Source organism: Streptopelia decaocto (genome assembly GCF_964273445.1).
Source record: "Streptopelia decaocto genome assembly, chromosome: 13".
NCBI classification, from domain to species: Eukaryota; Metazoa; Chordata; class Aves; order Columbiformes; family Columbidae; genus Streptopelia; species Streptopelia decaocto.
Window position 1 is genome coordinate 7,832,259 of NC_138668.1, and position 11,850 is coordinate 7,844,108.

Here is an 11,850-nt window from a genome sequence, read left to right on the forward strand (position 1 = left end):
TTGTCTATTAGGGCTTGGAGAGTTTCGGATGAGTTGGAGGGGTGTTTTTCCCACTTCAATAGGAAACAAGATACACTACATTTGTCAAATTTGCCCTTTTTTTGCCACCACTAACTTCTGGCTGGAATAGGTCGCTGCTTCGAGCCTCTGTCCTCAAAGCAGCTGTGGGCTGTGCTTGTGTAGTGTCCCAGTACAGCGTGGCTCTTGTCCACAGCTTGCTCCCATGGCACTCCTAGCCTGAAGGACACAAGGCTCCACCAGCTTTACTGAAGAGAACTTGTAAAGAGCTTGGTAAACCCAGAGGACTCAAAAGACGCCAAACAACTGGTGGCCAGTGAGGGAGAAATTAATTTCATTTTGGTTCCATTCATGAGGCACCTGCAAAACAGAAATACCACTCAAACATAAGAGACTGCAGAGATAGTTGTAGATCCTTTCTTTTAGTAAAACTGGGGTTCTTTTCATGATGTAAGAATTAAAACCTGACACTAAAATAGTTGAGACAGTGTGTTGATTCTGCTGAAGAGCTAACTGTGTAAAAATGCACAGTGAAGACGCCAAAGCATCTTAAGCTTGCTCCCACAGTGATACCCTGCAGGCAGAGTTTTCAGTCAGTCCATGCATGGGAACCTGAGGAACCCAACACTGGAATGTTTTATTCTGAGTTGTGTAATGGCATTCCAAACTTTGCATTTCACATCCACACCCTCTCCAAAGGAAGGGGAAAAAAAGCTGACATAGAGGCTCTAGGCCACTCCTCTGTAGTTTGCAAAAAGGAAAAAGGAGGAGTGGTGTGATTTCTGCTGTCTTGTTGCTACTGTCCTTTTAGAAACAATACTTCACCATAAGGACACTGTGAAAATGGAACGTTTCTCCAGGGACAACAGGCGAGGAAGGAGTGCAGCTGCATGAGGCAGTCGCTGTATTCCCACTTGCATTCAAAGCTCTGGAGGCACTGTGGCTGTGTGGTTCTCCTGGACTTTCTTGGTTGTTGCTGGCCCTTACACAAGGCACTGACTTAAATCGCAATTGAGCATGTATAATCCTCAAACCACCACAGAACCCTGCTATAGATTATCAGAGTTTGAAAACCTGCTGCAATTTGTCTTGATGTCAAAGTAATCTTCATATCACACCTCACTCCTTGAAAAGTGTTACTTTTATTGATGAGCCAGTGGTTGAAATGTAATAAATATGCGACCAACCTTATCCATCGTAAGCTATGTATCAATTAGCTTTGTGGCCTCAGGAAATGTGTGAACAAGTGACCAAAACGGCTTCATTCACAGCTGTGCACACAAATTACCTGGTTTACAGTCCACATTTTAAATGATGTGATTACACATCACAGCTTAAATGGTGAGTTATGAAACTTCATCATGGGATTTCAGGTATATTGGCTTAGAAATCTTCCTTAACTTTTCCTGGTGTCGCAACGTACGGCCTTGCTTATGGGCAAGACCCATAGGAGGCAAATGGATCTGGAAAAGAAAATCCCACCTGTTAGGTGCCAATTGAGAAGCTACAAGAAGACATATAGACAGACTAGGTTTCACTGACTTTAAATAATTTCTGCACACTTTGGATGGGGAAACTGTAGTGTCTCAAACCATGTTATTAGATTTCTAGGAGGAGCACTTTCTGAGAAGTGATTAGTGGTGTAACTTTCATGCCCTAAATGTTGTCTTTATTAAAATCCTTTATATTTTAGGCTTTAGCAACCTTATTTTGTAGTGTGATGTCAGACTGTAATAATAAAATACTTGTTGAAATAGGACTGCTGAAACTGTTCCAGAACAGTAAGACGTAGAAAACCCTAAAAATTCCTGAGGAGATGTCTGAAAGCAACATGTGCTTTATTCATACCTAGCTAACGAGTCACAAAATAACCCCAAACTGTATGCATTGAAAGACTGCCGCCTTATTGTCATGATCATATGTGCCATATTAAAATGCACAATCGATGTCATTGACTCCACAAGCAGAAGGAGCAATAGGTGACAGGCTCTTCCTTTGATTGACAAAGTCTTTATATTTCATAAAACTATTAGTGGGAGTCATGCAGCTGTATCACCCCCTAAGTGACTGAAAAATGTAGGTGTTAGCAGTCAGCTGTTATTGTTGCTGAGGCTGTCATCCTCTAAGATAACTGTTTAAGTGCAAATAGTAGTAAAAGCACTGGCTAAAGTAACGATAGAGTTTTCTGGAATCTGAAAAATAATGATCATCCAGTTTGTGTGAGAGAGCTGATCTAGGACTGATCCCCTGGAATTTTGAGGCTACTGCAGAGCACACATTTTAAGCCCATTTCTAGGAGCACTGCTATATGTGAAACAGATGCTAACAGTGACTATCTACTAGGCATCTTCTACTGCCTTGATACAGGAACCATAGATGTGAAAATGTAAACTATTCAACAGGAGCAGACAGGAAGTCTTTATTGGAGGCAGTGTAAAGTATAATTGACAGAAGTGACTGGACAGTGAGGAAACTGTATTGACTGGTGCAATAGAAGACATTGCTGCAACTTTCAGCATTTTGGTAATCTTGGGCATGTTTTTCTCTAGGAACAGGGGAAAAGAAGCAGCAGCTTGGGCAGGTGTTTTTTAAGACCTGATTTATGAGCAGGAGAACAGTTACCAGTAATGTAGGCTATGAAAATTATTGTATCTGTGGCAGATGTACTTAAATATTTTTGTTCTCTCATTCCCTTTTATTATGCGGAATGATTTACAGAGTTGATTCCATTCCTCTCCTTTACGTAGTATGATTCATTGGTGGGTCAAGACTGCCTAAGTATTCACAGGCCTTGGGAGTTTAGCTCATGAAACTCCATTTAGGCCTTGGCTCCTTATTTTGAGAAGAAATTAGCCAATTTACAGTGAAATGAGATGGGGAACACTTCAGTATATATTTGACTTACTTGGCTCTGTTTTAACATAGCATTTAAATACCAGCTTATCAAAAAATGCAGTGTGGTGACAGTGATGTGAACTTATGGTTTTGTTGCCCAGTGAGAGCTAAGTGGGTATAGCTGAAGAATTTGTGACTAGATTTATACTCACAGGTCTCGGGTAGGGAATGTTATAGTGAAGTCCAATTTCTATTCTTGCCTCACATTCTTCTATACACTGCTTAATCAACTTTGGATCCGTTACCTAAGATCATACAAACATTTTGTACAAGTACAGCAATTAGCAATTGGAAGCTCAAGCGTAAATGATGCCCAGCCACATGACTTTCTTTAGCTTTTTTTGGCAATCCCAAGGATACAAGTATTGTATTTTTCATATCCATAAAAGGTAACATTAGTGTTTGCCTTGATTCAACAGTTCTGGGCTTGAGGGCACTGGATATTAAGGCCCAGAAGCTGTCACGACTGAGGCTACAGAAGGAGGTTTTTACCCAAACATGGCATTTTCTTTGTATAAAGACAATACACATGTAAACTACTAATACATCCATGAAAAAGAAAACCACACTTGCCCATTCATCACTCTGCAAGGTAGCTAGAGGAGAAAGGGAAGAGGCTTCTTGATCTACATTCTGTTATCACCCTATCGAGAAACTCCCTTTGAAGTCAGAAATGTGGTGTAAATTGTGACTTAAATTCATTTTTTGATTTTGCATTACCTCAATTTAGTTCCAGACCAAAATGGGATATAAATAAGTATTATAATCTTGAATTACAATAAGGCCCTTTGATGTCCATGGAGTATGTATCACCTCTTTCAAAATGGGTTTGAAATTTCTTCCTTAAGAAAAAAATTAAAGTCCTTCTTTTCAAAAGAAGTGCCAATAATTGTTGCTTTGAAAAGAAAATAAAAAAGAAGTACAAGAAGCTACTGAGTTCTTTGCCATTGCATGTGTAATGATACACTTAGCTAGCTTTCTAAAAGATAAAAACCTGCTTCAATTACATAGACAGTATCTTTAGAATTTAATTTTTGTCTTGGCATTTTTTTAGTTTTCTTATTCCTATTTCAGCAGTGAAATTTAAACTATAACCTAAATGCACCAGCATTTAAGGCGAATGAAATTTTGGGAACTCGACTTTTATATTAATATCTTAGCATCCGACCACTGAGGCACTGCAAAGAGTGAAAAGAGAATCATTCAGAAATTTGAAACTGTAAGGACACCCACTTACGTTTTTGTTCTTTCGGAATAACATTTTGGCTTCATTTTTAATGTATTCTTTCTCTTTAATAGTTTCTTCTATCTGTCCTGATGCCGATTGCCATTTTTTGGCTATTCGGAATATCTTGCGGTAAAGGCCAAGAACTTCTTGTCGAGTAACTGGTGTCATCTAAAAAAATAACATAAAACACGAACATTTGAGTTGCTAAAAGGCCAGCAAGCAGTAAAGTTTTTCAGACAATTGAATGAGTTTAAAAATCTTTCCACCATCTAAAGATATGCTGAGCTATATGAAAAGAACTAAAATAGCTGTAACCAGTAATTAGCTGTTGAAAGCTGAAGACCCCGTCCAGCAAAATATTTAAACCGATACCTAAGTCTGTCTCCATTCAAACTTGCTCCAAGTTAAGCCCTTGCTTTAGTGCTTTGCTGGATCACAAGCCTGGTAGAAGAATGCCCGGGTTGCGTTTCACTGCGGTTTTGCAACAGACATTGGGCAAGTCACCGAAACTCCAAGCATCCCCCTTCCTGTGAGATTCTCATACCAGTACTGACCCTATCTCTGCAAGGCATCTTGAAATCTGTGAACAAAATATGTGATAAAACCACCATTATATTGCTGAAAACCAGTATAGGTTTCAGAAGCCAAACAGCTTATTTGTGATAGCACGACGGTAGGTAGTCATGATTCAGCTGGAGTTTGATGTGATGGAAAGGTGATGAAAGCTATTTTACCTGAGCACTTCAGGACACGCAGAGTAACTTTAGGATTAGGAAACTCTTGATTTTAAGAGGGCCGTGTGCCTGCTGAGCCCACTGAATCCGCCTCCAGGTGTGACAAGAATCTTTGTCAGAAATCAAGAATGAATTCCTATTCTTACTGTATGTAAATGAGTATTTTATCATGTAAGTGGTGCCATTATTTCATCCCAGACCACAGCTGTCCCTGAGACAAATCCACTGCTGGAATAACAGCACTTCTGACATGGATTAGGTGACTTTAGGGACACCGCAACTGTCGAAGGTACCTTATTGTCCAAAAGGAAGATGCAGCAGCACTGCAAAGTTAAGCATATGGATGGAATGAGGAACAAGTGTCAGGGACAGCACATTATCTGACTGAGGATCCATTTGCCAACCTGGAGCTCTGGTTACTGTGGCTGAACATACCCTGAAATCAGAGCCATGCGCTGGGAATAGCTCCTCTGAGGATGGTTTGGAGCAGGGGAATTCGGACAGCTGGAAATGCCCTTTGTGGGGAGCACCCTCTGCCCCGGCGATAGAGGAAAAGCTGCTTCCTAATTCAGGCACCCAAACTCCTGTGGGAAGTTTGGTGACGTGGCTGTCACTCAGCTCCTTGCAGTCTGTGGCAATTCCTGTTATTGTGGGTAGTAGATGACAGTTTTGAACGAAAGTTTTCTCAAGCCATACACTTCTCCAGTGGCTGCCTCTGCCACAGCAGCTGAACCCCCACTGACAGTTCAGGACGGTCCTCTGTGGCCTCAGACACTCACACCATGTTCTCCTCACCAAAGCCGAATTACAGATGCTAACCTGAAGCCAGGATTTGGCCCATTTTCCTCAAAAAATCCCAAACTATTAAGTCCTGGCCTTTTTTGTCTTAACTACTGCTATGATCTAAAGGCTTTTTGTTGTTTAATGTGCTCTGTTAGGGACTTGAAGTACAGACATAATACTGGTTTTCTCTGATTCTTAAAAGAGAACATATTTATTTTGCTATTTGTATTTTAAAATGTTTAACCAATCATATGTTTTTCCCCCAGATATAAAAATTATTCTTCCTACCCAGAAAACAAGTATTCCTAGTAAATGTTTATGGTATTTCTAGGAAACAAATAGCCACAATAAAACAGCTAGGCAGTCCCAGCTCTTCAAACACTTTGGAATAAATGCTTCATTTTATCCACTCTACCGCTCCATTTCAGGCAATAAAATTAGTCATACACAAAGCTACGTATGTATGTGTATCTGAAAAATCATTGCTTCCTGCTTTCAAGTGCATATTTTGTACAGAAAATAAACAGTTCAGTTGCAAGGGCTGACCCAGCATAAGTTGGGTCCCAGATCACATCCTCCTGGCCTCACCCCTCTGCTTCTATTTGAAGGTGTCACCTCTGGGGTAGCTGGTAAAACTCTTTGTTCCCTGCTGACAGCTACCAGAAGGTAGTACTGCACTAGAAACGTTCAGCTTAGGTTTCGATGGAATCCATTAAAAAAAAAAAAAGGAGGAATAAGGGGAAACATGTTTAAAATACAGGTTTAAATTTTGATCTATGTATCAGACAATTTCCAAGGCCACAACTTGGGACAGTGCGTGCCCTTTGCTCAGAGCTGTAATCACACCTTTTGCTTTCGGATTTCAAGAATCTGTTTATGAAAATTTTCCTTAAAAGTTTAAAACCAACAATTTTTTCCCCCGCTAGTTGTTTCCACTCCCCCACCTGGAGCTTATTTTTTCTTTCTTTAATAAGTGTTGGAATTGATAGAAAACTGTGTAGCACCTCATCTAGGCATGGGCTGCATTGAATTATTGCTCTCCTTCCCACATATGCTAGATGATGTAAAGGGCATTAAGCAGCTTTTCATATATACTCAGCAACCAGCAGCTCACTTAGTCAACAATTTCTAACATTACAGACCTGCTCATAAATCATTTCTGCAAAGACGCATAATGAAAGTGTGAGGAGCCCTTCACAGACAGAGGACCCCCCTCTGTCATGGGAAAGGATGACACAAATTGGCCAAACCTCAAAGCCTGGGTCAGACTCTGGTCTGAGTGGGAGTGTAAACAGGGAATAATTCCACCCAGAGCAAAATTACTTCCAACTTAAAATGTAAATGAGATTGGATTTCTTTTTTCTTTGGTATAAACAGAGCCCACACTGACAGAAATGTAAGTGACTGTACAAGTCATGTATCAGGAGTAATTTCGTCAAGTGACACTGCTTGTATTAGTTTTGTGGGTGTGCAAAATGATTCTGAGTGGGACAGAAAGGAAGATAAGGGAGGCTTTCATGTCCTTGTGGTTACTCATCTTGCAACTTACATCTCTGGCATTTAAATCATAATTATATTTCACATCTCTGGAATGCTAAGTGGATGTTACACCACTTTCCCACTAACACTCATCTTGTGGTAGGCACACCCATTTAACTTCTACCACCCTTCATTTCCTTGCAGAATGCAGCCCACAGAGGTTAACCACAGGCGTTTTTGTCAGAAAGTACAGGGCTGTTGTATTAGCTGAGCAAATTTCAGGTGTTTACGGCAACAAACCAAACCAGGAGAGGTCAAAGGTAGGTCTGTTCGCACAAAGGTATGGATGGGACAAGCGGCAGGCTGCAGGCTGGTTTCGAGCTGATTGTTAGAATTGAGCCTTTGGAGGGAAGCCAAGCGTTGCTTTCCAAATCCACATTTGCTGGATGCGGCGGCAGAGTCCTGACAATGCAGGGTTGTATCGGTCTTTTGATCTACATGCAAACCCCTGTTATCAACATGCAGATCAAGCTCACAAAATATCCCATTGTATCCCAACTTGCAAAGGAGGCTTGAGCAGTTAATGAGTGACTGCATGATGAAGACTCAAACTTTTTTCACTGTTAATTAAAATAATCATTTCGACTATAAAAATGTAATGATGAGTTTTTCTTTCAGGAAACAAAAACGCATTCCTTTAGATTTTTAGGCGGTTGACACGGAAGTTCAATAATCTGAATAATCAGTGAAACACCAGTCTTCTTTTGCTATTTGCAGATTTGTTTAGAATTTAAATTAAAAGTTTATATAAAAATAAGGAAAGGAATCTGTCATCTGCACTGTAAAATGACCCCAGTACTGTACTGTCAAAGCGAAGCTAGGACAGAAGGCAAGCTGCACCAAGACTCACTACTTATATACAAGCAGCTAAATCACAGCTGCTTCCCAGCGAGGGATGCTTGGCTAACAAAGCGTGTCCAACACTCTCCTTCCATCTGCACGGCTCCTCTGCTGAAGTTGTAAGTCTATTTTATTTCATCCTTTCTTTTCAAGTCAAGCATTAGCTACTCACTTTAAACATAAAATCTGCCAGCAGCGAGTACATAGAGGATTTTAGGAAACAAAGGGTAAAAGTAAGAGCCCATGGGGGAACAAAACCAGGATATTTTAAAACAATAGATCTCTTCTTTTACATCCCAGCTAACTAGGGCACGCATTAGTAGCATACACTTAGTGCTGATGCTGAAACCATATTTGCTCAAGGGAGGAGATGGCGGGGAACAGACTCTGCGTGAAATAATTTGAAAAAAGCGGCTTTGAACTTCTCAGATGTAAAATGTTTTATTTAGGAGCAGCACAACTTCTAGTTGACAGCTGACTTGCTACTGGCAACGAGTCCTAAAGACACAGTGACAAACTGCTGGGCTGATTGCCTTCTGAATCAAGCTATGAGCACATTTCTGTTATGGAAATAAATGACATAATTCAAAAGCATAGTGCATCCATGTTATAGTATGGAACACCATCAGTTACAGCCGGTGTGACAAGCTTTATCTTATATTTTCAAATGCACTCTTTGGCTAACTTTTATTTAAAGAGATGCAAAAAACTGTGCATATCTGGCCACTAAATTAACACTCAGCAAAAGAGTGACCTGCAGTCTCTCTCCTGCTGCCAATGCAACAGATCATCAATCATTCCTTTCACAGCAATCCACAGCAAGTAGAGGTCAGTAATCCATATTCATCTTCTGTGCGAGTCTGCCAAAATGAGTCTGCGCTGCTTAAGGCAGCAGTGAATTTGGTCTATCGTTTCCTTGAGGGCCAACAACTGAAACAATGAGTTCCTGTGGCACAGGGAGACGAGAAGGGGTCACAGATTCCTGTGACAGCCGAGCAGGTCACATGCCTTCCAGTGACACTACATTTCAAAATCCAGTTTCCACAAAAAGTCATTTTATCTTCTTTTACCCAAATAATGACTTAGTGGCCTGTGACAAGTAGTACCCTGCAAACACCGACCACATGTGGCTGCAGTATGTACCTAGCAAAGTGAAAACTCCATTGGATTTTCATTCTTGATTGAACATTCGTAGCTTTTTTTTTTAAGACTTCAGCCAAAACCAGTTCTTAGCACAACTTCAATCACAGCTAAAATATTCCATCTGCACATGGTGAAAACAAACTAAAGTGAAGGATCATATTCTTCCATGATGGTGTTACATCCTCGTGTCTACCAATGACACTAGCCTGGAAATTTCAAGACTTTCTCATCAAGGATTAATTTGACTCCAAGCATTTCTCTCTGTTTCCATCTACAAGCTGCAATCGTAAATCTCTTGCAAGAGAACCAAGTTACTGAACCAAGTTATTGAATAACGGTATCTGAAAACAAGCAGACTTTCACATGGTTTTAGATTTGGTCATGCCAGTGCCTTTCTGCTGGCAAATTGAAATGATCTGAAACACCGATCGACACCTCTGAAGCAGCCTCTCTGAGTCTTTGTACTTACGCTGTTCATCAGCTGGGATGAGCACTCTGCCACTCTATCCGTGCCTCGGATTTCTGACTAAACTTGGATCGCTTTTAAGATTTCTCTGACACATGGAGCGGTCTTTTGATCAGAAAAAGGAAACTGCATGCAAAGATAATATAAATAGTAAAAGCAAGGACTTAGATTTTATTACTGGTTTTCCTACGTAATTTCAAATAAGTGAAATTGCAGAGAATTAGTATTCGACATTTTCTTCAGTTGAATAGACGAAAATGGAAACCCTTAACTAGTGCCTTCTGATCACAGAGCTTTCATTTTCTTAGTCTGAGGTGGTCGAGGCATTATCTGGTTTCAGCAGGACATACAGACTCTTGCTCTGGGAGTGTCTCCTGTGCCGCAGCAGCCTCAGGAAGCACAGAAATGCTGACTTAGGGAGGTGGAAACAAAAAAATTGCTTTACATATTTCTTAGCCTTCTCCTGAAGAGCACACAGTATCCATGTAAACTCTAAAGCAACACGAACTTGTGTCTAGTCTTGTGCAACCCTGTTGCTCATGCTTTCATACATTTAGAACCATTTTCTCCTCCTGTGTGTTTAGTTCTTTATTAGTCACAAGCAGAAAGAGAGGTATAATGCAGTGCAACAAATTTAGCAGGGAAAATGAAGTCTCAGCTATCCTTGGATGGCCTGACATATAATATAGGATACAGAAATATAACAATGTGGACACAAACCCCAGTATGGATTTATGCACCTTATTCATACCTTGGCTTTGGACCAAATGCAACTGTATGCATGAATAGAACTATTTCCCAGCATTGGAACAGGTATAAATATTAATGCTAGCACAGAAACAATCCTCCCTCCCCCCTTTCTTACTGCATTCTGTGGGTCATTTAATAATCATGAACCCTCTGTTTCCGTTTTCAGTCCCAGGACATTGATAGATATGGTTTTTAGTCACTATTGCACAACTGTAGCAGGGCATATATTGAAAAAATATTTGGTTTTTGGAAAACAAGTGTGTGAATCCCATTTAAATTTGGGAGTTTTGCCAACAAAACCTCACACGATATTTGCACTGGACTCTCCTGAATGGCGACTGGATCGGCCTCTGGGGCTCCTGCCCCACAGACAGCGCTGGGCACAGGAACGTGGAGCCGCGGGAAGAGCCCCAGTGTGCCCCCGGTGTCTGTGGGGAGGGGACCCCAGGCCTGGCAGTGACGGATGGGAGGGCAGCCCTGACAGGAGCCACTGCAGGCCCAGGCGGGAGGTTCAGGACTCCCTGGCCATCAGACACCACCATTAATGCAGAATTTTTCAGACTTAATTCACTTAAGGAACCTTCTTCTAAATTAGGCATCCTGTTACTAAATGGCAAATAATAGTTCCTCCTGTATACACCATTCTGTCAGTATTCTAATTCACCTTACACAAACACAACTAACAACAGGACAAACAACTCTTTATATCTTTATATCTTTATACATCGGATCTTGGAATGAAGGGCAATTTCAGAAGCCTTTAATGCTGTTGGCTATTTTAAAATCGTTTTGACTTTCATCAAATCGACCTGCTCCTGTGGTTTTGAGGAAGAAAACTCTTTTGATTGTACAGTGTGGTGATCAGCACAGTTACACACAGGGCCCTCACCCAGCACCAGGGAGCTGGGCCAGCTGCAGCCCGGGGCTGGCTGGGCAGCACAGCTGCTCCTCGCCCTGGGGGTCAGGGCTGCCCGGCAAAGGCCATGGCCACACGGCACATGGCGGGCAGTGGCACTGTGGCCGAGAGCTGGGTGGCTGCGCGGCTGGGCTGTCCCCAGCGTCCTGTGCCCCCCCGCCGCCATTGCCCGGAGCCGCCCGGCTGCTGGGGGGCGCTACAAACGTGGGCGCCCTTCTGCCCCCTAGTGGCCGAGACGGTACTGCCCCCCGCAGCCGGGCGGAACCAAGGCGTGAATCGGAGGGGGCTGGCCTAATCCGCAAATTTCCAGCCTCTCCCTTCTGTCTTCCCCGTGTGTCGGCTTGCCCGCCCTCCACCCCCCTCGCTTTACCTTCGGGAAGAAACGCGCTGAAGACCCACTCCCCGCCTTCGCGCGGCCGTTCCGCCCCGCTGCACCCCGTCCCCCCGCTTCGGTGGGCGCGGGAGGTGGCGGCCCGTTGCCCTCTCGTGCCCTCACCGTGCGTGCGGCGTCGGGCACGTCGGTGTACGTCAGGGCGCG

General features: G+C 42.3%; 1 protein-coding gene across 1 annotated transcript; it reads right to left on the reverse strand.

Moving 5' to 3' along the window:
- Positions 1–1,141: 1,141 nt before the first annotated feature.
- LYRM1 (LYR motif containing 1) lies at positions 1,142–11,834 on the reverse strand. The gene is made up of 4 exons (XM_082064466.1): positions 11,683–11,834; positions 4,151–4,309; positions 3,066–3,158; positions 1,142–1,481 (listed from the first exon to the last, which is right to left on the reverse strand). Exons 2-4 carry the CDS (start codon positions 4,307–4,309, stop codon positions 1,365–1,367), a joined length of 369 nt encoding a protein of 122 aa, XP_081920592.1. The 5' UTR covers positions 11,683–11,834; the 3' UTR covers positions 1,142–1,364.
- Positions 11,835–11,850: the final 16 nt, after the last annotated feature.